Source organism: Eupeodes corollae, chromosome 1, assembly GCF_945859685.1.
Source record: "Eupeodes corollae chromosome 1, idEupCoro1.1, whole genome shotgun sequence".
In the NCBI taxonomy this organism is placed as follows: domain Eukaryota; kingdom Metazoa; phylum Arthropoda; class Insecta; order Diptera; family Syrphidae; genus Eupeodes; species Eupeodes corollae.
The window spans coordinates 168,012,471-168,039,847 of NC_079147.1; the positions used below are offsets into that span (position 1 = coordinate 168,012,471).

Consider the following 27,377-nt stretch of genomic DNA (forward strand, 5'->3'; position numbering starts at 1 on the left):
AAATTTGCGGGAAGGGCTCGATATTCTTCTTGTATTTTTTGTTTGAACAAAGATTGCGAATTAAAAAGCCACTTTCTGACAAACAATAAAATTAGGCTTTTAAGTTTTGAACACATTAAATAATAAAACAAATCAAATTGTATTTTGACATTTAAAAGCATAAATATAAATTTAAACATAAAACACCTATTGAGGAAGTCTTCAGGCTAACTCTTAAGCAAAGTTTCATATTATTTTCATAAACAGCTAATATTTCTAGTTTGCTTCGTTATAACTTAGTTTTATTTAAAAAAAAACTCTGCACGAAAATGCGAACCTATATTTATCCCCAAAAAATTTTAGGAATAAAAAAATTGCACCGATGCACTCGATTACATGCCTGTCTTTACAACCATTTCAAAAACACATTGCAAGTCATTGCTACCAACCCCTACATATCACCCAAACACAAAGTCCAAAAAAAAATCATACATTTGACGTTTTAGCTGTCACCCAAAAAATAATATAGAAGTCACAGCGAAAACGAAAAGAGAATTTTCTTCTTTGCAAAAATTAAGAAAAATGTTTCCAAATTTATATTTTATTTTATTCAATATCAATCGATTAGTGAATTAATTTTTCGTCAAAATTTTACGTAAACATAAATACTAAATATCGGTTTGGAAACTTTTCGTTCGTAGAAGAAAAGAAAAAAGAAAAAAACTTCATTAACCACCCAGAAAAACGGACGGAACAAAATCACAGAAACAGAAACGCAACAATCAATCGCACATACAAAACATATCACACGTTAATTCTTTTTTTATTAATAAACGAAAAAATAAATCGGATGAGTCCTGCTCCATTGTCGTGGGAGTGGAGGAGTGAAAAATATGCACAAACCGTTGCACGACGAAACACAAAAAAGCAACGTTAGTGTTTCCAAAAGGAGTCTTGAATCTGCTTTTTTTGCTTTTCTTTTTGGTAATTGAACAATTCCGGAGAGAGAGGTTCCGGAGCTTAGTGGTGAAATATCAAGGATAAGGATTACTTAAGTATAAGAAACATGGGCGGCTGCATTGGACTTCACAGTACGGACAACGAAACGGTCAGCGTGTCCTCGGCCAGTGTATCTCGGCCTCCGACAGGTGAGTTAGTGTTACAGAACCATAATTAATTTATGTTCTTCCATAATTGGGCCTCACCACCTGTGCGGTGGTGTTAAGTTTTTCCAACAAAACCGTGATTAACCGCACATCGCTCAGTCATAACCTTGGGCAGTTTATACATTGCTGATACCGATTTGGAGTCTCTCCCTCTTTTTGAAGTCTTGAGTGATTTGTTGTTTGTTGTGGCTAGTTAGAGGTTTTGTTTATCTATTCCAATTTCCAATCGTCCAATATCAGGTCTTTTATAGTGTTTTTGTTTTTTTTTTTTTATCGCGGCTGATACTAAAATAAGGTGTGATGTCATGCGACTTATTGGTTTGTCATTGTGTCGCTGGACAGATTATTGTTTGGGTTTGAACTGCTTTTGTATAATTGACATAACAGAAATAAGTTTTATCTTGGGTTGTGTATTGATTCGAAATTTTGTGTTGCAGGTTTTAAGGACTTTTAAATGTTTATTTTTTTGTACCTACCCTAATTTTGTAATTGGTTTGACTTCAAATAGCCTTATGTTTCGGAAATTTGATTTAATCGCTAAATGAGTATTTGTTGTACTGTGATTTATTTGCTCAGCAATTAAATTTGTAAAAAAACATTATCTTAAGTTGATGCATTTATTTATATTTTTATTGTATGACTTAAATTAACAAAAAGGAGATTCAGAGCCACTGAAACTTTCATCGGTTGTTTATTTATTAACAAATATTGCATAATAGATTTGTAGAAATGTTTGGACCATAGCAAGCTTTATGCTATCAATTTAAACTTGTCATCATAACTGGAGGACATATAAATACCCCTTATTTGATATCTCGGGTTAATACAGCTTTCTAGCGGGTAAAGACCAGCTAATGACGTTTTTCTTATAAAATTGCTGATGAAGGTTAATTTTTGTTTAAAGGTTGATGCCTTAAGATGTAAATTTTAATCAGTTTAATTGAGCAATTAATTTTGAAACAAAAAAAATCTATTTAAGCTCACGGTCGTTATTATAGACCAAAAGAAAACGTACATAGCTGGTATGAATTAAAAGATATGAAAATGGACATAATATATTACCTATCTCATTGCAGTTGTTAGGCAAGAATATACTTAAGTCTACAAATTAAAGGAACTTCTTGTTGAAAAATGTGTCTACGTTAGGAAATAGGCTTAATAAAACTATTTTCTCTCCTGAAAGTGTTGATAGAGAAAACTTTTTGATTCTGTATGTTAAATTATCTTGGGCTAAACTTTGACATATTTAACACTAGGGTTTCCTCAAATGAATTAAACCAGCTTTGCACGGATATAGACTGTAGGCTTAATTCTTGAAGCAGTTTCGCGAGAGAAATAAACTAATCTTACCTCGACTAAATCTGATGCGATACATGAGAAATAATGTTGCTTATCAGCTCTTGCCACAGTATGATCTTTGTCACCAATTCTTTCTTTAATTATATGCGGGTTACATTTTCTATAAATAAGCACATCTAAGCACCTACTCTAAACAGCGTATCAACCTCCTGTAAATTTGATGCTTTGTCTGATTCAATCCAAAGAACTGTTTCGCCCTATACTCGCACTAAAATCGTTGGTACTGTGTCTTACCTCTCATAAGTACACCATTAGTATTCTATCTCCTCTAGGCACCTCTGATAATTTGGTTATATCTACAAATTTCTCGTGTCAAAACTCTTCAGCTAAAGAAAGATCTTCTAAGTGAACCGTTTGGCAATAAGTTTTTAGGGGCGCAATAATTATTTCAGGAACTTTAACTGGTCACTATGATTCCTCTATAGTGACGTCGAAGCCAGCGCTGATATGAACAGAAGTTTGAAAAATTTTATCCCGAAGAGGGTTAAAATATCAAACCTGAGGAAATCGCATGGTTCGATACGAGAGGTTATTAGAGCCAAAGAAGTAGGTTACGTTAGGTTGGAGTGGCTGTCCAGATGCCATTGCCGCACGAAGACCTCAAGGGTCAATTGTGATACCACTAATGAGGTTACTCATGGGAGAGTAATGAACTTAAACAAACCATTTCGTACTTTTAATAAAGTTAGAGAGACGTTTTGTGTCAATCGTTGCCAGTTCACTGGTGTTATCGAAGAAGGGATTACCGAGAAAGTTATTTCTTCTCTCTTCTTGGAGAGTGCTGGACATGTACATAGAAGGTGTTGGACCGTTTCCTCTTCCTCCTCGCCCATGCAGCTTCTACAGAAGTCATTTGTGTAGACCCCTAGTATTTGTTGTTTCTAGAGCATATTGCTTGAGAAGATATTTGCATGTAGCAAGTGGTGTTCCTATGTTATGTTTTTGTCTAACATGAATCAGAATTGTTCCGTTTTTGGCGAGTTCATCGGCTTTGCAATTTCCCGGAATGTCTCTGTGGCCCGGCACCCAAATGAGGTGAATGTTAAACTGTTCCGTCATCTCATTCAGAGATGATTGACAATCGTGGACTGTTTAAGAGTTTGTGGAGACAGACGCGAGAGATTTAAGAGCGGCTTGGCTATCTGAGAAGATTCGTATATCCTTACATAATATAACGTTTTTTTTGAGCCAGGATAGTGCTTCTTTAATCGCCATTACTTCTGCCTAGAATACACTACATTGATTGGGAAGTCTATAGGATAGACTGAGATTCAGTTGTTCTGAAAAGATACCACTTCCAACTCCGTGATCGGTCTTTGAACCGTCAGTATAGAAGTGTACCGAATCGTCTTCCAGGGGTCTCTCTTCTCCCCAGGAGGATCTTGAAGGGATGGACACATGGAAGCTTTTACCGAATACTATATTTGGGGTGGTATATTCTAGGCGATCTGGGATATATAGATCTAGGCGATCTGGGATAGTAGTAAGTCCAGTATTGTTACTGGTCCATTGAGAACTGGCTCTAAGCCTTACACATGAGTTGGCAGCCACCTTTTTGGAGAAGATGTCAAGTGGTGTTAGTGTTAAGTTTGTAAAAAAGAAATTAAAATAATCCGCACAAGACACAACTAGACACTTGAAAGATTTGAACAGAAGTGAAGTCTTTATTCTAAAAAATACATGGCATAAAATAGGTGAAGATACATGAAACAAAGAAATAATCAAAAGTGCAAATATGTAATAAAGCGTGAGAACGGATGAATAGTTTGTTGTTCACGCCTCTCGGGTTCAACTAAAGATATTTGGTATTCATCTGTTCTCATGCTTTACTTACTGAGGAGAAATACATTGCAATGCAATTCAACTTAAAGAAATATGAGGAATAATAATAAATGAAACTTAAACAGTTAGGTTTAAAAGCACTTCGAGTGCTGCGGTTGGTGTTGAGCGAAGTGCTCCTGTGATGCACATACCTGCTGACCGCTGGACTTTGATGAGCTTATTTAGATTTAACATCTTGTCCAGTGCGGTCCACCATACGACAGCTCCATAAATGAGTATCGGTCTGATTACCGATGTGTATAGCCAATGAGTTATTTTTGGGGAGAAGCTCCATTTTGATCCTATGGCCTTTTTACAAGTTAAAAGCGCTACAGTAGCCGTTTTTACTCTTTCATCAATATTTGCCTTCCAATTTAGTTTTTTGTCTAAAATGAGGCCCAAATATTTAGCTTGGTCGGAAAAGCCTAATGTTATTCCTCTAATCTTGAATGGGCTAATCTGAGGAATTTTATATCTTCTCGAAATCCACATTGCTTAGCCCATTTAGTTAGCCTGTTTAGGGTATTTTGTTGGAGTTCCGAGAGAACTTGGGGGTGCTTCCCAGATACGGATATCGCAACGTCGTCAGCATAGGCAATCACCTTAAAACCCTCTGCTTCCAATGATGTAAGTAGGTCGTGTACTACCATGTTCCATAAAAGAGGCGAAAGGACTCCACCTTGGGGAGTGCTTCAATTCAGCCAAAGAAGTAGGAAAGCCGGAAAATGTGGCCTGCAACGCCCATATCCGAACGACAATATTTTTTCATTACCTAAAATTAAGGCTCCCAAAGGTAGTATTCATTTTTGGTAATTCGTACAAAATATCAGGAATTCTTCCTCTTTTTTGGTTCCTACGCTCGTTGTCAATGCCACTCCATTTGTTAGCTCTTTAGAGACAGCTAATCTTTTTGCTTGTCGTGAAGTGATGGTTAGTGGGTAGGACTGTTATGCCAGAGGTCTTGGGTTTAATTCCTACTTGTGCTATATACTTACTTACTTACTTAAGGTGGCGCTACAGTCCTGTGTGAACTAGGGCCTCACCCAACAAACTTCACCATCTAGCTCGGTCCCTAGCTAGATGTCTCCAGTTTCGCGATCCAAGTTGAGTGAGGTCACCTTCCACTTGTGCGCGCCACTTGATCCGCGGTCTTACTCTACTGCGCTGTCCTGTGGGTGTGGATTCGAAGACTTTCCGGACCGGAGCATTGGGTTCCATGCGCTCTATGTGACCCAGCCACCTTAGTCGTTGGACTTTTACCCTTCTGGCTAAGTCTACGTCGCTGTACAACCCGTACAGCTCGTCGTTCCATCTTCTCCTCCACTCCCCTTCAATGCATACGGGACCGTAGATCATACGAAAAACTTTTCTCCCGAAGCGACCCAAGGTGCTTTCATCCGCTTTTGTCATAGTCTATGCTTCTGCACCGTATAGCAGGACGGGGATGATAAGGGTCTTATATAGCAACACTTTGGTCCCTCGAGAGAGGACTTTACCACTCAATTGATTTCTTAGTCCAAAGAAACAGCGGTTAGCAAGAGTTATTCTGCGTTTGATCTCAGCGCTGGTGTTGTTGTCTGTGTTTACAGCGGAGCGTAGGTAGACGAAGTCCTTGACTACCTCAAAGTTACGTCTGTCGATGGTGACGTTTTGACCAAGACGTCGGTGTTGTATGTCCTTTCTTGACGACAGCATGTACTTTGTTTTGCCCTCATTAACCGTTAAACCCATTTTTGCCGCCTCTGCCTCAATACTCACAAAAGCCCCATTGACATCACGCTGAGTTCTTCCGATTATGTCAATGTCATCAGCATATGCCAGTAATTGGACAGACTTTTGAAAGATAGTGCCTCTAGTGTTGACGTGTGAGCTCTGCACTATTCTTTCAAGCACGATGTTAAAAAAATCGCATGACAGCGCATCACCTTGTCTAAAACCTTTTTTGACATCAAAAGGTTCTGTTAAGTTGTTTCCAACCTTTATGGAGCAGCGTGAATTCTCTATGGTCATCCTGCACAAACGGACGAGTTTGGCAGGAATGCCAAAACTAGACATGGCTCTATATAGCTCGTCCCTGTATATGCTGTCATATGCGGCCTTGAAATCGATGAAAAGATGGTGGGTGTCGATTTGGTGTTCTTATGTTTTTTTCAGGATCTGCCGTAATGTGAATATTTGAATAACTGTGGACTTTCCTGGTCCAAAACCACACTGAAAAGGACCTATCAGGTTGTTGACGATGGGCTTTAGACGTTCACATATTACGGTAGAGAAGATTTTATAGACGATGTTAAGTAGACTGATTCCTCTATAGTTGGTGCAGTTTAGATGGTCTCCTTTTTTCAGGATCGGGCAAACAATACTGAGGTTCCATTCATCGGGCATGCTTTCTTCCGACCATATCTTACAGATAAGTTGGTGCATGCTCCTAACCAACTTTAGCTGCTTTAAAGAGCTCGGCATTCAAAACATCCACTTGTGCTATATAAAGTCTTTTTTCCGACTCTTGCGAGGAATTGACAAATCTTCCAAGAGTAATTCTTGGAAGATTTGACTAAAACTGTTAGTCCCCTCTATCCTTGAAAAAATAACATGAACACAGAAATGGCTGAGAGTTATAAGTTACTAGGCTCTGGTCCTCAACGGACTTAATTTATTTGTATGTATTAATTCAACGCTGCAAGTGAGTGCTATGACTCCACCTGTAATCAAACGCGTTAGTGATTCTATGGGACCATTTTTTTTGCACTCATACTAAGGCAAGAGTCCAAAGAGGTCTCAACACACATAAATCTGCTGGCCCGGATGGTATCCGTGCTATACAAGTAGTATTGGATGGGTTCAAGTCTGAAAACCGCAAACTAAATGGTGTTGTACCCCAAGGCTCTGTTTTGTCCCCGACACTCCATCTTTTTTTTTATAGATGATCTTCTGTCTGGTTAAAGTGGCCGTGATCGTGTAGGATACATTGAACCAAGTTTTTTTTTAATGGCCCGACGTTATACAACATAAATCTTTCTTCTAACTCAAAGGAACCAGTATGAGATCCTTACGAAACTTCAAAGACTGATTATGCTAGTACTATTAAAATCGTTAAGATCGATATAGAAGCATTCTTCTAGGTTATTTTTGGGTTTTGAGCTAAAGCTGGGCATGTACAGAGAAGGTGAAGAACTGTTTCTTCCTCTTCCTCATCCAAACAACTTTTGCAAAAATCATTTGAGAATACGCCTAGCTGCGTGGCGTTTTTTCCGATTAGACAGTACTTAATGTTTGCCTTCTTTATAGCGTCTTGCATTAGCAATAGTTTACATATAGCGATTAGTATGCCATCATTAGTCAAAAAATTTGTTTGTATTGTAATATTTCTGACGAAATATGGCCCGGCTCCCAGCAAAGGTGAATCTGAAACTGTTGTTTAATATTAGTTTTTTGACTATAATAAGACCCGTGTGAAAACCTTAATGAAGGGAGGGTTAACAAATGGAATTTTGCATTTTCTAAACTAAATCTGACTATATCGGTTTTGTGTGGGTTGCCACCCAGTCCACACCGATCAGCCCAAAGTTTGTCTGAGGCATTTTGTAAGAGTTCTTGTAGATTGTTAAAACGCTTTCTTGAGACCGCTATGGCAACGCCATCCTAATACGCAATCACTCTCCGCATCCAGACCAGTTAGGATTTTATTTACCACCAGGTTCCAGAGGGGATATAACGCGACCTTTCGGTGTCCCTTTACCAATTAATTTTCTAGCAGAAAAGTTGCCCCGTTTTGAGTTAATTATTCTGATAATCAGCATTAAATGAATTAACAGATGTGATTGCAGATGTGTCCACGTTGTTAAAAACACCTTTAACCATAGTGAACTCCATGATGGTAGGAGTATGAAAACAACTTTCACTTCTCTCCAAGCCGAAGGAATATGTTCCAGATATAGACAGCTATTAAAAATTGCCTCAAGGATTAGTGTTGTATTTTCTGAGGCTTTTTCGTCTGATATTATTCCAATTGGTCCTGCACATTTAAATGGTTGAGAGCCCATTGTAGCTTGTCTGTTGTGATCAAAACTTGTGGATATATAATATTGGAACTTGAACGAATTTGATTATTACAAGATGCGGTTAGAGAGCTACCAGGAAAATGAGTATCCAGTAGTAAGTTCAGCGATTCTTTACTTAAAATTGTCCAGGAGCCATCTGCATTTCTCAGACAGCTTGGTATCACTGGATTAGTTGAAAGAATTTTCTGCAGCCTGGATGCCTCGGTTTCTTCTATCGTTCCACAGAAGATCTCTTAGATTTCCTTAGTGCCTTCTTATAACTTCTTAGGGATTACTTTGAAGATTTTGAAGAATCCCAATGAGAAGCTTGTATTGTGGCTTTGGCTCGGGTAAAAAGTTTCCTACAATCTCTTCTGAGCCAGTCTAGCTCTGCAACCCAGCATTGTGATTTCCTTTTTCCTCTTATGAGCATAAGTATACAAGCAAATTCTAACGATTTATTTATTGCTAAGGTGAGAACATCGACTCTAGCGTTAAATTAAGAATAGTCCCGGTTTTATTAAACTTTGTAGTATCAGTATTTTTTCGATAATTTCGAAATGGCAATGGACTAGTGTATAGTTAAAAGATATTACAATTATAAATATTATATTTATAAATTTATCTGCAATAGAATGTGCTACATTTCCATGGTCAACGTGAATTGTGGTTTTAACTTTAAATAGGCGACCGGTTGGCTAAGGATGAAATTTCTAATCGAATGTTGCCGTATTTGTATGTTGTTTTTTATAACAATTAATTTAAGAAAATTAACTTAAAGCCACTGTTCCAGTACGAAATCATTTCAGTGTAAAATTAAAGATGTAAAATTATAAAATTAGTTGAGCTATTATTTCATCATCAAAAATAAAGCGGTAATGTAATTTCGTTTGTATTTATTGTTAAGTGCAATTATTTACAAAACCTTATTGTAGGTTCGAATTTAAGGACTATACAAAATTTAATTCCTTATACTTTTAAAAATCTTCTGGAATGTAGAAAAATTCTTAACTTTCCATTTGTTGTGCCACTTTTACTTTAAAAATGTAAGAAAACAAAGAATACTATAAATTTAAACTAGTTGTAGGAAATAGAATGAAATACAACAATACGACAATTTGGAATAGAAATACTTTCTTGGACATAGATTACTTGTGTTTTTAAGAATTCAATGTCCTGATATACATATGTATGTGTACGTATATACATTTTTATAGTTTCTTTATTTCCATTTTATGTGTTTAGTGCTATAAGCTTTGTTCTTTTTTGGTTTGCAGTTCAAAGTAAAAGGTATGTTAGAGGGAGTAAAATCAAGCGTAGTTTGTTTAAAAGAGTTTTCGGTTGTTGTTAGGGAGCTTCTTTGAAATTATTCAATGTTAAATTTAACTAAAAAAAACGATAACAAAAATAAGGCCAACATCATTGTTGAGGTTAAAATAGTGGTGGTAGAGAAAAATGATTTCTCTTTATTTTTAATTTTATTGAAAAGCTAGTATCTAGAAAATACTAGAAGAATGAATGGAAAATATTGATCCTGCATTTCAATGTTTTACAGAATGAGATTAATATCTTCGAAAAGCTAATGCAGGTTGTTTTCTTATCGAAGAAAATAGAGGAAGGAGTTAATGTTGCAGATAATTCCAAAGGGTTATTTTTAGTGAATATTTACTTACTTACTGTGGGCCTCCCCTAACCAACTTCTCCAACGCCAAGTTGGTTGAGGTCCTCTCCCACCTGAGTGCGCCACCTGAGTCGCGGTCTTCCTCTACTGCGCCGTCCCTCAGGATTGGATTCGAAGACCTTCCGGGCTGGAGCTTTGATGTCCATCCGCTCTTCATGACCTAGCCATCTAAGCCGTTGGACTTTAATTCTGCTAACCAGGTCAGTGTCGCTGTACAGCCCGTACAGTTCGTCGTTATATCTTCTCCTCCATTCTCCATCTATGCGTACGGGACCAAAAATCACCCGAAGAATTTTTCTCTCGAAGCTTCCTAAGACACTCTCATCTTTCTTTGATAGGGTCCAGGCCTCAGCGCCATAAATGAGAACCGGGATGATGAGTGTCTTATAGATGGTGATTTTACATGCTCGAGAGAGGACTTTACTTCTCTATTGCCATCTAAGTCCAAAGAAGCAGCGATTTGCAAGAGTTATTCTTCGTTTGATTTCAGCGCTGGTGTCGTTGTCCGCAATAATAGCGGTGCCTAGGTAGACAAAGTCCTTAACTACCTCAAAGTTATAGCTGTCCATGGTGACGTTTTGTCCAAGACGTCGTCGTTCAGTGTCCTTTTTTATGACAGCATATACTTGGTCTTGCCCTCATTGACCACTAAACCCATCTTCTTCGATTCCGTCGCAATGCTCAAAAACGCTCCACTGACATCACGGTTTGATCTTCCAATTATGTCAATATCATCTGCGTATCCGAGTAATTGGATATACCTTTGAAAGATTGTGCCTCTAGTGTTAACGGTTGAGTTTTGCACAATTCTTTCCAGAACGATGTTGAAGAAGTCGCATCACAGTGCATCGCCTTGTCTAAAACCTTTTTTGACATCAAATGCATCGGTAAAATCTTTTCCGACCTTGATAGAGCAGCGTGCATTCTCCATCGTCATTCTGCACAAACGGATAAGTTTGACAGGAATGGCAAAACTAGACATTGCTCGGTAGAGCTCTTCCCTATAGATGCTGTCATACGCGGCTTTAAAATCGATAAAGAGATGGTGGGTATCCATTTGAAGCTCCTGGGTTTTTTCCAAGATCTGCCGCAGTGTGAATATTTGGTCAATAGTGGACTTTCCTCGTCTGAAAACACACTGATAAGGACCAATCAGGTTGTTGACGAATGGCTTCAGACGTTCACATAATACGGCAAAGAGAATCTTATACACAATGTTAAGGAGACCGATGCCTCTGTAGTTGGCGCAGTTAAGAGGGTGTCCTTGCTTATGTATCGGGCACATTATGCTGAAATTCCACTCATCGGGCATGCTTTCTACCAACCATATTTTGCAGATGAGTTGGTGCATGCTCCGTACCAAGTCATCGCCTGCTGCTTTGAATAGTTCGGCAGCGATGCCGTCAGTTCCAGCAGCTTTGTTTGACTAAAGTTTAGATATAGCCATCTTCACTTCGTCGAGGTCGGGTAGGCGGAATTGTTGATTTGAGTCGCCTTGGTTGAGTGGTTCTATCTCTCTTACAGCGGAATTCGGTTCGTCATCGCCGTTATACAATTTGGAGAAGTGGTCTTTCCATATTCTCAGCATCGACTGCGGTTCTACTACGAATGTTCCCCTGATCGTCTTTACAGGCTTCGGTACGTGGCCGGTACCCTTGTTAGGTTTTTTGTACCTTTTGGTAAAATTAACGAAACTCATTCCTGTTGTGACATCCCTCTATCTCCTCGATCGCGCGCTTCTCATGCTCTCTTTTTTTCCATCTAAGAAGCCGGTGTTCCTATCTCCTTTTGTGCAGCACCGTTTTGTATGCCTCTTGTTTCGCTGCGTGCTCTTGCCGGCATTCGTCGTCAAACCAGGGGTTTCGCTGTGGTGGCCGTGTGAAACCTAGCACTTCAGAGGCGGCATCTCTGATGGCTGCAAGGCAATTTTGCCACTGGTTTTCAATGCTTAATGCAGGAAGCATAGGACTCCTTAAGAGGTTATTAGAGACTCGATCGGAAAAGGACATGGCAGTCTCTTGCGATTGTAGCCGTCTAACATCGAATCTCCTCACAGTACTTCCTTGTTTTGGCTTGGATCGGGATATCCGTATCCGTACCTTGGCTACAACGAGGTAGTGATTCGAGTCAATGTTGGCCTCTCGGAATGTTCGGATATCCTGGATACTGGAGAAGTGTCGTGCGTCGATCGCAATGTGGTCAATCCGGTTGATGGTTGATTGATCAGGAGATTTCCATGTCCCCTTGTGGATATTAAGATGCGTGAACTGCGAACTAGCTACCAGAACGTCTCGCCCCGCAGCAAAATCGACCAGTCTGAATCCGTTCTCGGAGGTAGTGTAGTGCAGGCTGTATCTCCCGATTATGTCACCAAAGATGTCTTCTCTTCCTAGCTTAGCATTAAAATCTTCTAAGACAATTTTAATGTCATAGCCAGGGCACTGCTTATATGTCTTGTCCAAGAGCTCGAAGAATATGTCTTTGGTGTCTTCATCTTTCTCCTCTGTTGGGGCATGCGCGCATATTAGGCTTATGTTGGCGGATTTAGCCTTGATGCGGATTGTCTTGATACGCTCGCTCACACTGTTGAAACTCAAAACATTTTGCCTGAGCCTAGTTCCAACAACGAATCCACACCCAAATAGACGCTGTCTTTGTTCTCGGTAGCAGTCGCCGTAGTAGATATCGCAGTCTTTTAGTTTGCGTTTGCCCGGTCCATCCCATCGCACTTGTTGGATGGCTGTAATATCTGCCTTGCAGCAATTTAGGGCTTGCGCTAATTGTTCGGCTGCACGTGGTCTGTTAAGGGACCTAACATTCAACGTACATATCTGAAGTTCGTTGTCCTTATTTCGTTTGCGTGGGTTATCAACAGTTTATCCGTCCGTATCCGAGTTTTGTTGGTGCTTCGAAACTTAAGGTATTTTATACGTGGCCAGGAACTCACCCCGACGGCACAACCCCCAACCTGGAGGGCCAGATCCTTAGTATAACTCCAAGGAAGGGGACACCTCTCCCCCCCCCTCTCGTTTGCTGCCCCCAACAAATTTCCACTGGGGTTGGAACCCAATCTCCAGTTGAGGTACTAGGCACCCGATGTTCACCGCGGGGAGGTGAGAGTAGGAGTTGTTAGACATAGGTGGGTTTTGAAAAACCTGTGGACGCATGTGTCCTCTTGAATGCACATGTCTACCATTTGAACACCATAGAGTGTTTAAATGAGCATTTGATTTTTACATGATAGAAAATTAACTAAATTAGCCCTAGCAGTAAGGCTTTTTTTAAGTTCAATACAATGTTTTTTCAAGTTATATCTTACTTTCTTACTTAAGGTGGCGCTACAGTCCTGTGTGAACTAGGGCCTCACCCAACAAACTTCTCCATCTAGCTCGGTCCCTAGCTAGATGTCTCCAGTTTCGCGCTCCAAGTTGGGTGAGATCACCTTCCACTTGTGAGCCACCTGATCCGCGGTCTTCCTCTACTGCGCTGTCCTGTGGGTACGGATTCGAAGACTTTCCGGAGCATTGGTTTCCATGCGCTCTACGTGACCCAGCCATCTTAGTCGTTGGACTTTTACTCTTCTTGCTAAGTCTACGTCGCTGTACAGCCCGTACAGTTCGTCGTTCCATCTTCTCCTCCACTCCCCTTCGATGCATACGGGACCGTAGATCACACGAAGAACTTTTCTCTCGAAGCGACCCAAGGTGCTTTCATCCGCTTTTGTCATGGTCCATGCTTCTGCACCGTATAGCAGGACGGGGATGATAAGGGTCTTATATAGCAACACTTTGGTCCCTCGAGAGAGGACTTTACCACTCAATTGCTTTCTTAGTCCAAAGAAACAGCGGTTAGTAAGAGTTATTCTGCGTTCGATCTCAGCGCTGGTGTTGTTGTCTGGGTTTACAGCGGAGCCTAGGTAGACGAAGTCCTTGACTACCTCAAAGTTACGTCTGTCGATTGTGACGTTTTGACCAAAACGTCGGTGTTGTATGTCCTTTCTAGACGACAGCATGTACTTTGTTTTGCCCTCATTAACCGTTGAACCCATTTTTGCCGCCTCTGCCTCAATACTCACAAAAGCCCCATTGACATCACGCTGAGTTCTTCCGATTATGTCAATGTCATCAGCATATGCCAATAATTGGACAGACTTTTGAAAGATAGTACCTCTAGTGTTGACGTGTGAGCTCTGCACTATTCTTTCAAGCACGATGTTAAAAAAATCGCATGACAGCGCATCACCTTGTCTAAAACCTTTTTTGACATCAAAAGGTTCTGTTAAGTTGTTTCCAACCTTTATGGAGCAGCGTGAATTCTCCATGGTCATCCTGCACAAACGGATGAGTTTGGCAGGGATGCCAAAACTAGACAAGGCTCTATACAGCTCGTCCCTGTAGATGCTGTCATATGCGGCCTTGAAATCGATGAAAAGATGGTGGGTGTCGATTTGGTGTTCTTGAGTTTTTTCCAGGATCTGCCGTAATGTGAATATTTGATCAACTGTGGACTTTCCTGTTCTAAAACCACACTGATAAGGACCTATCAGTTTGTTGACGATGGGCTTTAGACGTTCACATATTACGGCAGAGAAGATTTTACTGGCGATGTTAAGTAGACTTATTCCTCTATAGTTGGTGCAGTTTAGAGGGTCTCCTTTTTCAGGATCGGGCAAACAATACTGAGGTTCCATTCATCGGGCATGTTTTCTTCCGACCATATCCAGCTTATCCCCAGCTGCTTTAAAGAGCTCAGCATTCAAGCCATCTGCTCCAGCGGCTTTATTAGACTTCAACTTAGATATGGCAATCTTTACTTCGTCTAAGTCGGGAGGACGGGATTGTTGGCTTTCGTCGTCTATATTGAATGGATCATCCTGCCTGACAGCGGAATTCAGTTCTTCATCGCCGTTATACAGTCTGCAGAAGTGGTCCTTCCATATCCTCAGCATTGACTGCGGTTCCACTATGATGTTCTAGGTTTATGTACCTGTGAATTTCGTTTCACCTGTTCATAAAACTTTCGAACCTCATTCCTGCCCTTATACCTCTCAACATCTTCGACCGCACGCTTCTCATGCCCTCTCTTTTTCCTTCTGAGAAGTCGGCGTTCCTCTCGCCTCTTCTGCTCATAGAGCTCACGAGCAGCTCTCGTCCTTTTATGCAGCGCCGCTTTGCGTGCCTGTTGTTTGGCTGCATTTGCCTGCCGACATTCCTCATCAAACCAGGGGTTCCTTGTTGGTGGCTGTTTGAAACCCAGCACATCAGAGGCGGCTTCTCTGATTGCATCTTGGCAATGTTGCCACTGGTTTTCGATACATTGTGTTGGCGGCAGAGAACTTCGAGAGAGGTTACTTGTAACTCGGTTCGAAATCTAAAGACAAAATTTTGACATGGTTTCGAGATGATAGAGCCTTTGTAATATAAAAATCCAGGTGTAGGAGTGCGTCTTCACAGCCTTTATTGGCTTTAAAGGCGACTTGATTAGAGCTTATGATGTTTTTGGATTCCAAAAACCAAAGCAGTCTTTTCCCAACAATTTTTTCTAATATTTTCGAACTGTATGGAATCAGTGATATTGGACGGTAACTGTTAATTCTGTTATTTGGTTTGTTGGGTTTAGGCATAGGCAATATAGTTGTGAGCTTGCAACTCTGTCGAATAGTCCCTGTGTCAAGAATACTGTTGTAGAGTTTCAAAAGTTTGTGCTTTGTTATTGTTGGAAGATTCTTGAGCATAGGATATGAGATACGGTTAATGTCATCAGCATAATTGAGAACAGTCTAATTTTGTTTGATCAGAACCAAGTCATTTATAAATAAAACAAATAGAATAGGACCAAGGTGACTTCCCTGGGGGACACCAGGACTCACAACAAATTAACTTGACCACTCATTAGAAACGTAATACTATAACGTCTGTCTTGCAAATATGAGGAGATCCAGTTTATGAAATAGTCGTTAAAACCTTGCTGCGATAGTTTTAAAAGTAATGTTTTATGACACAATTTGTCAAAGGCCATGCTGAAATCAGTAAAGATACAATCTACTTGTTCGCGTTTTTCAAAAACATTCAAACAAGAGGACGTAAAGTGAAACAGTTTAGTAACAGTTGAACGCTTTTTAACAAAATCATGCTGGGTATCACAGATAATTGAAGTGCAGTAAAAAAGAAAGGACGATACATACGATTGACTCAAAAAGTTTAGGTATCACAGATAGTTTAGCAATAGGTTGGTAGTTTATTATTTCGTTTTTTATTCTATATCTGCAATTAAGTTAATTTTAATTTTGGATAAATATTTTCAAACTCTTTTCTTAACATACCCATCAAAATTTGAAAAATAAAAAAGGGAAAAATAATTTTCAAAAAATTTGGTCCTTATTCGATTGAAGCATAATTAAATTTCATGTCTTTCAAATGTGAGAAAAATTTAGTTAACTAAATTTCTGAGAGAACATCCTTTTTATATGAGTATTGTAAAACTCTACAATGTAGGTCAGCCGTGTACTACTTCGACGCGACATAATACATAAAGGTAAAAGTAGTTATAAATTAATAATAAGCACGCACAACTTGGAAAGAGGATTATACTTAATTGTATTTGAAGAAAAAAATCCTTTACGCATTTAATATGAAGTCAGTCTAATAGATTTTCAATATTGTTGCGTATGTACATCGTCGTTTGCAAGTGCCTTTTAAGGACATGGTTGGTGGTGAAATACACATTGAAGTATGTGCTTTATCTTTTCCAACTCATTTAATATTTAAAAAGTGAATGAATTTTGTATATATGCTTTTCATTTAATTTTGATCACGTTCCAAAGGACGACGGACGACTTGGCGCGACAGCGGCCGGCCGGACTCATCATGGGCCGCTCGAAAATGACATCTTTTTTTGTAGTGGCTATTTATTATTATTCTTTCAAATTTATTAATTTGAACCCTCTCGGAAAAAAAACTAGCAGCAGGATATTCAATTCACGACATGATATTTTTTAGCACACAGATTTCCTAAACATATTATAAACCTAATTGTGTTGTTTCGTTTTTTTTTGTATCCCCCACTAAGGAAAGAGATAATTCAAAAATGTGTTTGCCTTGAGTGTTGCAGAAATTTGTGTCAAAATATTTTTCATTCATGCAGCTTTCAAAAGCAGGATATCTAGCGTATTCATATGCACGTCTTTGTGACGCAAACAAAAGGATATATTTAGTTGAAACTTGTTGATGTGTTTGGTTTTGTTGTGTGATTATTTTTTTAAGCAACCGATTTACGTAATATAAACACACTGACCTGAATAACGCATGCAATTCGATGAGTCCTCTTGAGGATAAGATTGATTGGTTTGATTAAATCCTTACCAAACATCGGCTACCATGCATATCCGCTGCGACATCACCGCCGCGTGCTGGCAGAAACACGTGGAAAATGATTTTTTATCATTATTAGGTTTTGTAAATAAAATTATACTTCATGAGGATGATGTGGGTAATGTAGGAGTAATTAGTTGCAAGCCTAGTTTTGATAATTCTCCTTGTTTAGCCTCTTACTGTCTGTTTGTAATGCTGATTTTTCAAAATTAATAAATTTGGTAAAACAGCAGTTCGCAAAGAAAAATGCTATCGGGGAAGAGACATTCCATTATATATATGTATGGTTAGATGCAAGCTTCTTATTTTACAAACTCTTTCTTCGTTAAGATATACCTTTAGAGGCTGGGATTGAAAACCATATCTAAGTACTTGTCATTGAATTCCTGAGATGAAATCAACTTTGGTGTCTTCAATTCCAGTTAGGTTAAAGCAATTAGTGAACACTTTATAGAGCTTCTATGACATATATGGTATAGGCATGAAAGGAGCGGTTGAAGGTGTGAATCAAGGTGAATTCCTGACCACGTAAAGAAAAATTAGTTACAAAGTTTAGGTCCCGTAGCAAGCCTAAAACAATAAGCGGAGGCAATATAGACTTCTACTATAAAAGTTAGTTACAAAGTTTAGGTCAAGCCTTAAGCATAAAGCGGAGGCAATATAGACTTCTATAAAGCAGATATAATTGTCATCCAAAAAATGCAATGGGATGAGCCGGGCAAAAGGGGATGCAAAACTTCGATATATTCTATGGAGTCTGCTACATCAAAATAGCAATCGGAGAAGCTGCCTTTGAAGTACTGGGTTTCAAACGGCCACAAACAAGACACCCCTGATTAGATGAGGAATCTCAGCAGGTAAACGCAGCCAAACAACAGGCACCCAAATTGACGCTTCATAAAGAAAGAGAACTGCTCACGAAATTTCATAACCTCGTACAGAAACCAGCTGAGGACATTTATGCAGACTAAAACAATGACGACGAACAGGATTTCGATGTCAGGCAGGATGATCCATTGAATTTATACGACGACAGCCAACAATCTCGCCTTCGACACTAAGACGAAACAAAAATTGTCATATTATAGCTGAAGTCTAACAAAACCGCTTGAGCAGTTGGGTTGAGCCATGTCTAGTTTTGGTACTCGCCCGTTTGAGAAGGATGACCATGGATGATTCGTGCTGCTAGATACTGGTTGGCATGGAACCGACTTAATCGAACCCTTCAATGTCAAAAAAGGCTTTCTTTGGGCTAAGAAAGTAATAGACTGGTGAAGCCCACTCTCGAGCGACCAAAATGTCGCTATATACGAGCAAGACCCTCATTATCCTCGCACTGCACAGTGCGTGAAAATAATCTAATAAGGGATCGAGCTAGATAGAGAAGTTTTTTGGAGTGAACCTAAATTGTAGCGTAAGTAAATGAGGTCCTTCCAGTTAAGATTGTTGATTCAGTACCACTACCCTATGAAAAGGGTTTCATTTTGTTTTTTGCAGAGTTTTTCCAGGTTGTTTTTTAAACCGTTATAAAAAACTAAGAACTTTTCTTTTCTTAAAGATGTCATGCAGATGTCCTTGTCTCATATATTTGAATAATAATCTTTCGAGTCTCATTGATATTTTAAAACATTATGAAGCGGGGCAGTGAAACGTATGATATGAGAACGTATCCTTATTCTTTGATAAAGAACCCTTGTAAAATTTTTTAATAGTTGTAAATTCTTTTTTTTTTAAGTTTATACGATTTATATCAATTATGTAAAATCTTATTAATATTTTATCTCTTTTTATTATTGCAGGTCCGAATGTAGGTCCATCACGTAAAAATCATCCCCTGTGCCATGAAACGATACGTTGGCGTTCCGATGTGCCTTTAACCGAAGGTCAATTGCGTTCGAAACGTGATGAATTCTGGGACACAGCGCCGGCCTTCGATGGTCGTAAAGAAATCTGGGACGCTTTAAGAGCTGCGACAACAGCAGCTGAAGCATTAGATTTCCAATTAGCTCAAGCTATTCTCGATGGAGCGAATGTTTCTGTCCCGAATGGGTAAGTCAACAAAAAAAAACGTAGTTTCTATAAACGACAAAGAGTGAATAAAAATATACACAAAAGAAAAAGACAATCAATATAACAATAGTCCCTCCACCCACTTATAAGCTCAGGCATCGCACACTCTCCATTGACATCGACAATCATGAAAATGATAATAATAACATAGAAATTCTATCGTTGAGCGGTGGCGCTGGTGGCGAGAACGGCGGCAGTGCCTCATCCATAGCCACATTAATACTTTTAGCCCATCCTACTTTCATCAACAACTGCCGAACATTATCTCGTCATCAATAATTAATCATTTCCCAAGAAAACGTCATAAACGAAAGCATTAAAAATGTTAAGAATAGGTCATAAAAAGAAAAAAGAAAAACAAAAAAATCAATAAAATTGTTCTATAAGAACTAAAGAAGAAAACTGAACAAGAAGAGGGTTTTGAGCTGAAACAGGAGGTTGTCTATTGCCCTCATCGTCGTCGTAGGTAACAGGTGGCCAACTGTCAGAACAATCTTAAGTCCAACAAGTTGTATACACATATATGCGATGACGAGCGTCTGTTTGCACAACTGCTATACATATACAAGAAAAATAAGCTATGTGTCGATGGGAAACGTTTAGATGATTGCTTCAGTCCGGCCTCAAACTGAGCAACTGATAATAGGAGGCAACATTTTTAAAGTTGTCAAAAAGAGAACAAAGTATGCCTAACATTGCACAGCTTGTGTGTGTCCAATTTAGAAAATGGACAGGAAACTTTAAATTTGCACCTGAAAACTCAATCGAATTGCCTCTTTCTTTTTTTTTTTTTTTTTGAAATGTTGAAATGGTAATATTTTTAGTTAATGTGCAACACTTTATATCTACGAGTAGTTCAGTTCTTGCCACAGATGGTTTGTGCAATCACAGAATGCACTTCAATTGAAAATCACTGAAGCACAGCCGGGAGAAGGACCAAAAACTTTGTTAAATTTAGTTCTTTTCATGAAGTTTTTATATATCACACTTTATCCAAATAACTTTTAAGGAGTATTTTTTTTATGTTAGTAGTTTTGAATTGCAAATAGATTTAAAATGTATTCAATTGTATAAAGTTTTATCAGATAAGGATTAACATATAAAAATCATAAAAATTGGTTCCAATGGGAAGCACAACCGCAGTGTGAACGAAAAATAAATATTCCACTTAGTTTTCTTAAGATAAACATAAGTTTTTAAATATTTTATAGTGTGGATATTAAGTTTAATAAAACTGGGTCTATTTAGTCCTTCTCTTAACTCTAATGAACTTTTTATTAAAGTCAATCACCTCCGTCAACTTACCTATCGTTAGAAATTGCTTTTACAACTATAGTTATAAGAGGAAAAAGGAAGGAAGTGGTCCTGGAAGCTCTCTCAAATTGCTCAAAAAGCCACCCGAGAGCTTAACCTTGACCAACTGCCAACGATCAGCCGATATTGTGCCATCATCATCGCTCCTGTCAATGACCGCAACCACGACTTTGCCATTCGCGACGTCACTGAAACTGGATTATTTTCTGATGGGATTGAGGGGGTGCTGGTGTTATGCACCCGAAGCCGTTTTGGTGTCGGTGCGGCCACCTCAAGAGACCTTTTTCTTTTGGACGTAGAGTCCTTATTGGATCTTGTTGTAGCAAGTATGCTTTTGGCCCATTCGATGCTAGCGGTTTGCTGCTGTGTCTTTTCAGCCGCTGATGATGCACCAGAGGCCTTCAAGATTTTCGCCGCTTGCCGCCTTTGTCTATAAAGGCCTTAAGAGAGTTTTCCATTTCTGGAAGTATTCTCACTAGTAGTGGTAGGGCCATTTTTCACAACCCTGCCACTACTGAAATTAGGTATCGCTACCTTTTTATTCTCGTTGCTACCAACAACAGAGGAGGGTCCATGGTTAGCCACTACTCCCTTCTCTGTGTTGGCCGCAAGAGATATGACAGCAGGCTTTGACACCAAGCTGCCGCCCGGTCCTAAAGAGATACCGGTCTCACATGTGTTTTTATTTTTGTTTTTGTTGTTTGTTTTGTTCATTTGTTGGTCCCACGAGACGCGAAGAAAAAAGGTCCATCTGCACAGAGATTCGCATGTACAGATAAGGCTAGTTAATCCGGAGGTCGCCAGGTATCCTGATACTCCGTTAGAGACTGGGCTATTTTTGAATTGGGCCCCCAGCCAGGCTGATCATCGACACGGGTCGTTTAACACCTTAGATCCAGCCCAATAATGATGAGAGGTGGTTGGGGAGGAAGAGAAAGGGTGAGGATGAGGAGTCAGTTGATGTTAATTCATCATTCTGACGTGTAAGGAAAAGATTGCGATTCGGTAACAGCAATTCAGCTAGGTTACCTAGAGTGAGAAGGAGTATAGGAGATAGGACCGTTGGTAGCTTTTTCGCCATTACAAACGTGGGAGGTGGGATGGGAGTTGGTGATATAAACGTAGGCTGGTATGCCTTGTTTATGTGGGAATGGATGATGATTTTGGGAAGGTAGAGGGATAAGAACGTCCTTTAGTTTCAGGACTCATCTGGAGAAAATTCTCGAGAATCATTGACCTTACTCAGCTCTACAACTCGACAAGTTCGACGTTCAGAGAAGAAGAAATTAGAAGGCGATCCTCCTTTTTTCTTTTGTATTAAGTGCACACTAAAGGGGATATGAATACCCTTATAATGATTAATAACATTGCGCGCAATTAGGAAAGGAGGATAGGATTAGAAAGAAAAGCCAATGCACATTGCTTTTGAATGCCTGCACAATGGGAAATATTGAGCCTGGTAAAGCATTTCGCATTCGTGTAGTGCGGCTAAGGAAAGAATCTCTGTACTAAACAGCACGTCTTTCTTTTGCATCGTCTTACAAACTCCCAAGGCCTTTAGGCTATGGATAATTCTTGGCAAAGGTGGTAAATGATGTTTTACGACAGCAGGCACCATTGAGTTTTCGACACATTAAATTCTAGGACAGGGCTGTGAATCTAAAAGCGAATATGAAGTGCTGATCAGTTGCTACTGAAAGGCGTACAAGCAGTCATTAAAAAGTCTTCGAGATATCTTCTGGGTATCGGCTGGATACTCAAAACGGGAACTGAATAGTAGAGAGATGAACAAACCTATGTAATAGTTATACCAGCGTTGAAAAACACCTATCCAGAACAATAGCGGGGATTCCATCCGAGCCAGCGGATTGACTTGTGTTGAGATCTTTTACAACTATTGTACGTGTGCAAAAAAGATTAGTTCCATAAAGTTATTTACGCTCCCAAGTTCAGGCGGAGTCATAACACCCTTTCGCAACATTGACGAACTGCCTAGCGAAAAGATTGACTTGTCTATAAAGCTTACAAATGAAGTGTCATTGACAACGATGGTAGGAACCATGGAAAAATTCCTCATCTCATTTGTCGAATGACCAAGAATTTGTATAATTTTTGGAACATTGCATTATTTTTGGTCATTTATAGACTTGGTCGCCAAATATGAGCATTGCAGACGTGCCTGGCTTGCCTCTTAACGAAAATGTACCTATTTAAGCCGAAAAATCCGCTTGCTTGAATAGAAAAGAACTATGCTGTGGTATACCGAACTTTCAAGGTGACTTTGTAGCGACTGTTTTTTTATACTTAGCGCGAAGTCAACAAGTTTTTTGTATCCTTTAAATGCAGAAAACATAGTGAAAACATTAGGAAACTAACAGAGACTGTTTCTTAACGTATCAAAATTTTTAAATATTTCAACAAAATACAAAACTCTTTTAGGCAATTTGTTTAATATTGAAAAAAAAATCTTTTCCAATAACATACAAAAATTATCAAAAATTTGTACCTAAGTATAGAATTAGATTTATTTGATTTCCTTTAATTGCAGCTATCTCACAGAGTGCTATGATGAACTGGGTACGCAGTACAAAGTACCAATTTATTGTCTGTCATATCCTATTAACATAGTTAAGGAAGAAAACGGTCGTGATTCACCTGCGGAATTTTCAGAACCAGTAGACGGTGGAACGGAGGTTGTTCTTAAACTACGCATCTCCTCCACAATGTCTGATGTTAAACTTTCAGTATACTCAAAAGACATGATAGGTCAATGTAAAAAGAAACTACAGGTACACATTTCTTGAAAAAAATTATCATTATAAAGATGAATTAAAAACAAATTACTTTATTTTTAGGCTGTTGAAGGAATTGATGCGTGCTGCCAGCGATGGTTCTATAGTGGTAAACTTCTTGGTGACAAAGTGCCCCTCGAAGATTGTCACATACAAAATGGTTATGTGGTGCAGGTTATAGTCAACACCGAACACTATAACCATGATATGATAAATAGTGTACCTATTGCTAGCTAGCCAAAAATCCCACAGCTTAACCTTACGCACACTCAACTGCAACACCAACAGCAAAAGCAACAGAATCAGAAACTGCAAGAAGAAACACTAGAGCAAAAACTAACATCTATAGTAAAAGTAGAAGGACAGCCGCAACTGAAGGCCTTAAGCGCAATAAACTGGCAAAGTGTTGTTCCGCAATCCAACGCAATTCTAAGATAAACAAAAATAAAACACACAACGTCTAACAACAAGCAACGCCCGAGTCTCTTAAGCTCTCTAAAATCCGACAACGAGACTTGACTTCGCATTGTTAACTATAAAAGAAAATTTTGAAAATTTAATATTATTATTGAAATAAAAAGTTAAAACTGTATAACTGTTTATAAAGGCCCAGTGTATAGCCACGAATCTACATACATAATATACATACCATGTATTACGTTAGGCTGTACTTCTTAATTATTTAATCAACAATGAGTTATTTTTTAAGAACTTTTAAGTATTTTTTGCTAAGTGTTTTTGCATATTGAACCCCACGCCAGAAGTGAATTTTTAAAAAACAAAAAACACTCAATAAACCACTCACCGTCAGTGTGTAGCATAAATTTGTTAAATATATATATAAAAAAATAATAGTTTATCATTGATTTTTGATTTTGCATTCAGTTGCAAAAAGCAATAAATATACAAACATATATATGGTTAGCACAGCATTTTAGTTGTAAACAAAAGATAAGAAAGGAAATCAAAAATATCTAAAAACTGCTCAAGCGCTGGAGCGCATAATTTTACTTATTTCTTTTTTAATCTTATTCATACAAACAACAGATTTCCTAGTATGCAGTAGTTAAAAGTTTTTAGTATTTTTTTTGTTAACAACAAATTATTATCAAGACACCAGCATCGATAAAAAATTAAAAACAAAAAACAACGGCTGGTACGTTTTTGTTATATTATATATGTTTTGAAATTAATTTGAACATTTTTTAATTACTAAAAAAAAGCAAAGGAGTTAGTTTTATTATTAATTTTTTAAAAAATATTTTTTATATTATTTATCTTTACCTCTTCCTTTCCCAAACACTACTTTTTTTGTTAACTCGATATTCGAGATTGATTGTAAATGTAGAATAACAATTCGAGAAAAAAAGAAAAACAAAAATATAAGAGAACAAAAATTATATATACAAATGCGATTTATTCGAAAACAAAAATAACAAAAAATATAAAAAAAACATAAAATTTTCTATATAAGAAGAAGTTGTGGTTACGTGTTTTATTTGTTTCCTAATGATTGTTGTCTAAATGGTGCAATTCTTTGTCCAACTCAGACTCAGGAATCATTTTAAGCCTGCACAGCGGTACGAGTTCTTTTAGTCTTTGAAAATAAATACATCTGAACTACGAATCACATAATGTTTGAGATTTCAATGTTACAATATTGTATAGATCTGCCATATAGAAACACAATTTTACTAGAAAAATTATTGCAGTTTTGATATAAACTCCTATATAAAAAAAACTGTACTATAATTTAATAGGAGAATTATAATTAGATGCAGTTTTGAAGAGGATGAAATTTATAATTCATAAGTATTTTGGAGCCAATTTGTTCTAAACACTCAACTCATTTTGGTTGGTAGATTGTACATTAGCTCCGTAATAGGAATGCTTACAGGACGCTGCTTAATGGGTAGGTATGCTTTTCGACTTGGAGCATATAAGGTTTGCAGAAGCTGTATGGATGAAGAAGAAGGGGATATGTTTATGCCTATTACCGATGTCGTTTCATTTTTTCGAAGACTCTCGTTTTCATTGTGGTGTCGTTTTTTAATTGCATTTTATAACTTTTTCGATGCGACAAATTTGTATCAGATTTTTAAGCGATGAAAATGTAAGATATCTGTCAAACTTTAATAAAAGTCTAAATAATTTCATTACTCGATATTCAATAAATGTGTTTTTATTAAATTATTCGCAATAGAAATAGTAAATAGAGTGATAAGTGTTGAAAGTAGTACCCGTAGCGTGGTGGTTAGTGCGTTGGACTGTGTCGTTCTTTGACTTCCAGCGAGTGCATAAGTGTAAATCAATTTTCTTTTTATTTGCAATTTAAATTTAAAAGTGTTTGAGCAGTGGCTAAGTTGGCATTGTGCCACTGTTTTATATAAGTAGTCGGTAGCCTAGTGGAGGTGGCGTCCGAACACCCTTGTTAGTGACGAAGGTTGAGCTTCAGCTCATCTTCAATTCAATAAAAAACAAAAAGTCAGCAGGTGTCGATGGTATATCCAACGTTGTACTAAGACATTTACCGATGGAAGCAATTGACATATACACCACGCTCTTCAATAATGCACTGAATAATGCATATTATCCAGTGCATTGGAAGACTGCTGTGGTTCATCCTCTCCCGAAAAAGGGAAAGGACAACTCCAACCCGTCAAATCTTCGGTCGATAAGTCTTCTTCCGAGCATCAGCAAAGTTTTCGAAAAGATCATTAATAGGGCTCTGACTAAGTGGGCTGCGGACAACAAAATAATTCCGGATACACAGTTCGGGTTCAAGGCAGGTCATGACACAATTCATGCTGCGTCTAAACTCGTTTCTGATATCCAATGGAATAAATCAAAACAACAATGCACAGGTGCTGTTCTGGTTGATTTGGAAAAGGCCTTTGACACCGTATGGCTAGAGGGTCTTTACCTAAAACTGAGCAGGCTTGGCATAAGCAAGCCATTGTTGTATATACTTTATGATATGCTTAACGGTAGAAAGTTTGTTGTCAAAAGTTGCAATGTAACTTCTACCACAACATTCTCAATTAAAAATGGTCTTCAACAGGGAGCGGTGAATTCGCCGATTCTCTTCAGCATTTACACCAGCGATCTGATAGGTAGTCTTACAAAGGCAATTGCGTACGCCGACGATCTAATTGCGTACAGAACGGCCCGAAAGGTTTAGGTTATTAGAATTCTCTTGCAGCGTGATTTCGACAAGATTCAGCGATATTGCGACGACTGGAAACTGAAAATAAATGTCCAGAAGTCAGAGACAATTCTGTTCCGGACTCCGTTGGCTGGGGCCACGAGGGATACGTGTAAGAATTGGCGCAAGATGGTCATCGTTGATCTTCACGGGCAGCCATTAGCGAGCAAAAGTGTAGTGAAGTACCTCGGTATCTGGTTAGATCAGTATTTATATTTTGACAGACATATAAATGCTGCTCTGACCAGGGCCAGAGGAGCTTTCGCTCTGACAAAACGGCTGTTTTTTAGCAGTCGGCTTGACCCCAGAGTGAAGGTAATTTGCTACATGGCCCTCATACGGCCAATGATCGTTTATGGTTGTCCTGTGTGGTTCAACGTTGCCCCTTCCCAGATGGAGAAGTTTCGGGTGTTCGAGCGGCAGTGTTTACGACGCTGTACCGGCTTATATCGAACAGCCGAATCTTCTTATGTGCATTACTTTTCCAACGAGGTCCTATACAACGGGGCTCGAATCAACAGAATTGACAATTTCGTGATAAAACTCGTTCGAGGTCACATTGCAAGAGCTATGTCTTCGA

General features: G+C 38.6%; 1 protein-coding gene across 1 annotated transcript; it reads left to right on the forward strand.

The window, feature by feature from the left end:
* The first annotated feature begins 482 nt into the window (after nt 1–482).
* LOC129953871 (ubiquitin domain-containing protein 1) lies at nt 483–25,071 on the forward strand. The gene is made up of 4 exons (XM_056067387.1): nt 483–1,127; nt 19,216–19,465; nt 23,349–23,589; nt 23,656–25,071. Exons 1-4 carry the CDS (start codon nt 1,046–1,048, stop codon nt 23,827–23,829), a joined length of 747 nt encoding a protein of 248 aa, XP_055923362.1. The 5' UTR covers nt 483–1,045; the 3' UTR covers nt 23,830–25,071.
* Nucleotides 25,072–27,377: the final 2,306 nt, after the last annotated feature.

Bases quoted from the DNA above. Each gene is read 5' to 3' on its own strand.
- LOC129953871 (XM_056067387.1), top strand. From the start codon at position 1,046: ATGGGCGGCTGCATTGGACTTCACAGTACGGACAACGAAACGGTCAGC. The intron at 19,466-23,348 runs GTAAGTCAACAA...CTTTAATTGCAG, and splicing joins AATGTTTCTGTCCCGAATGG to CTATCTCACAGAGTGCTATG. The intron at 23,590-23,655 runs GTACACATTTCT...CTTTATTTTTAG, and splicing joins AATGTAAAAAGAAACTACAG to GCTGTTGAAGGAATTGATGC.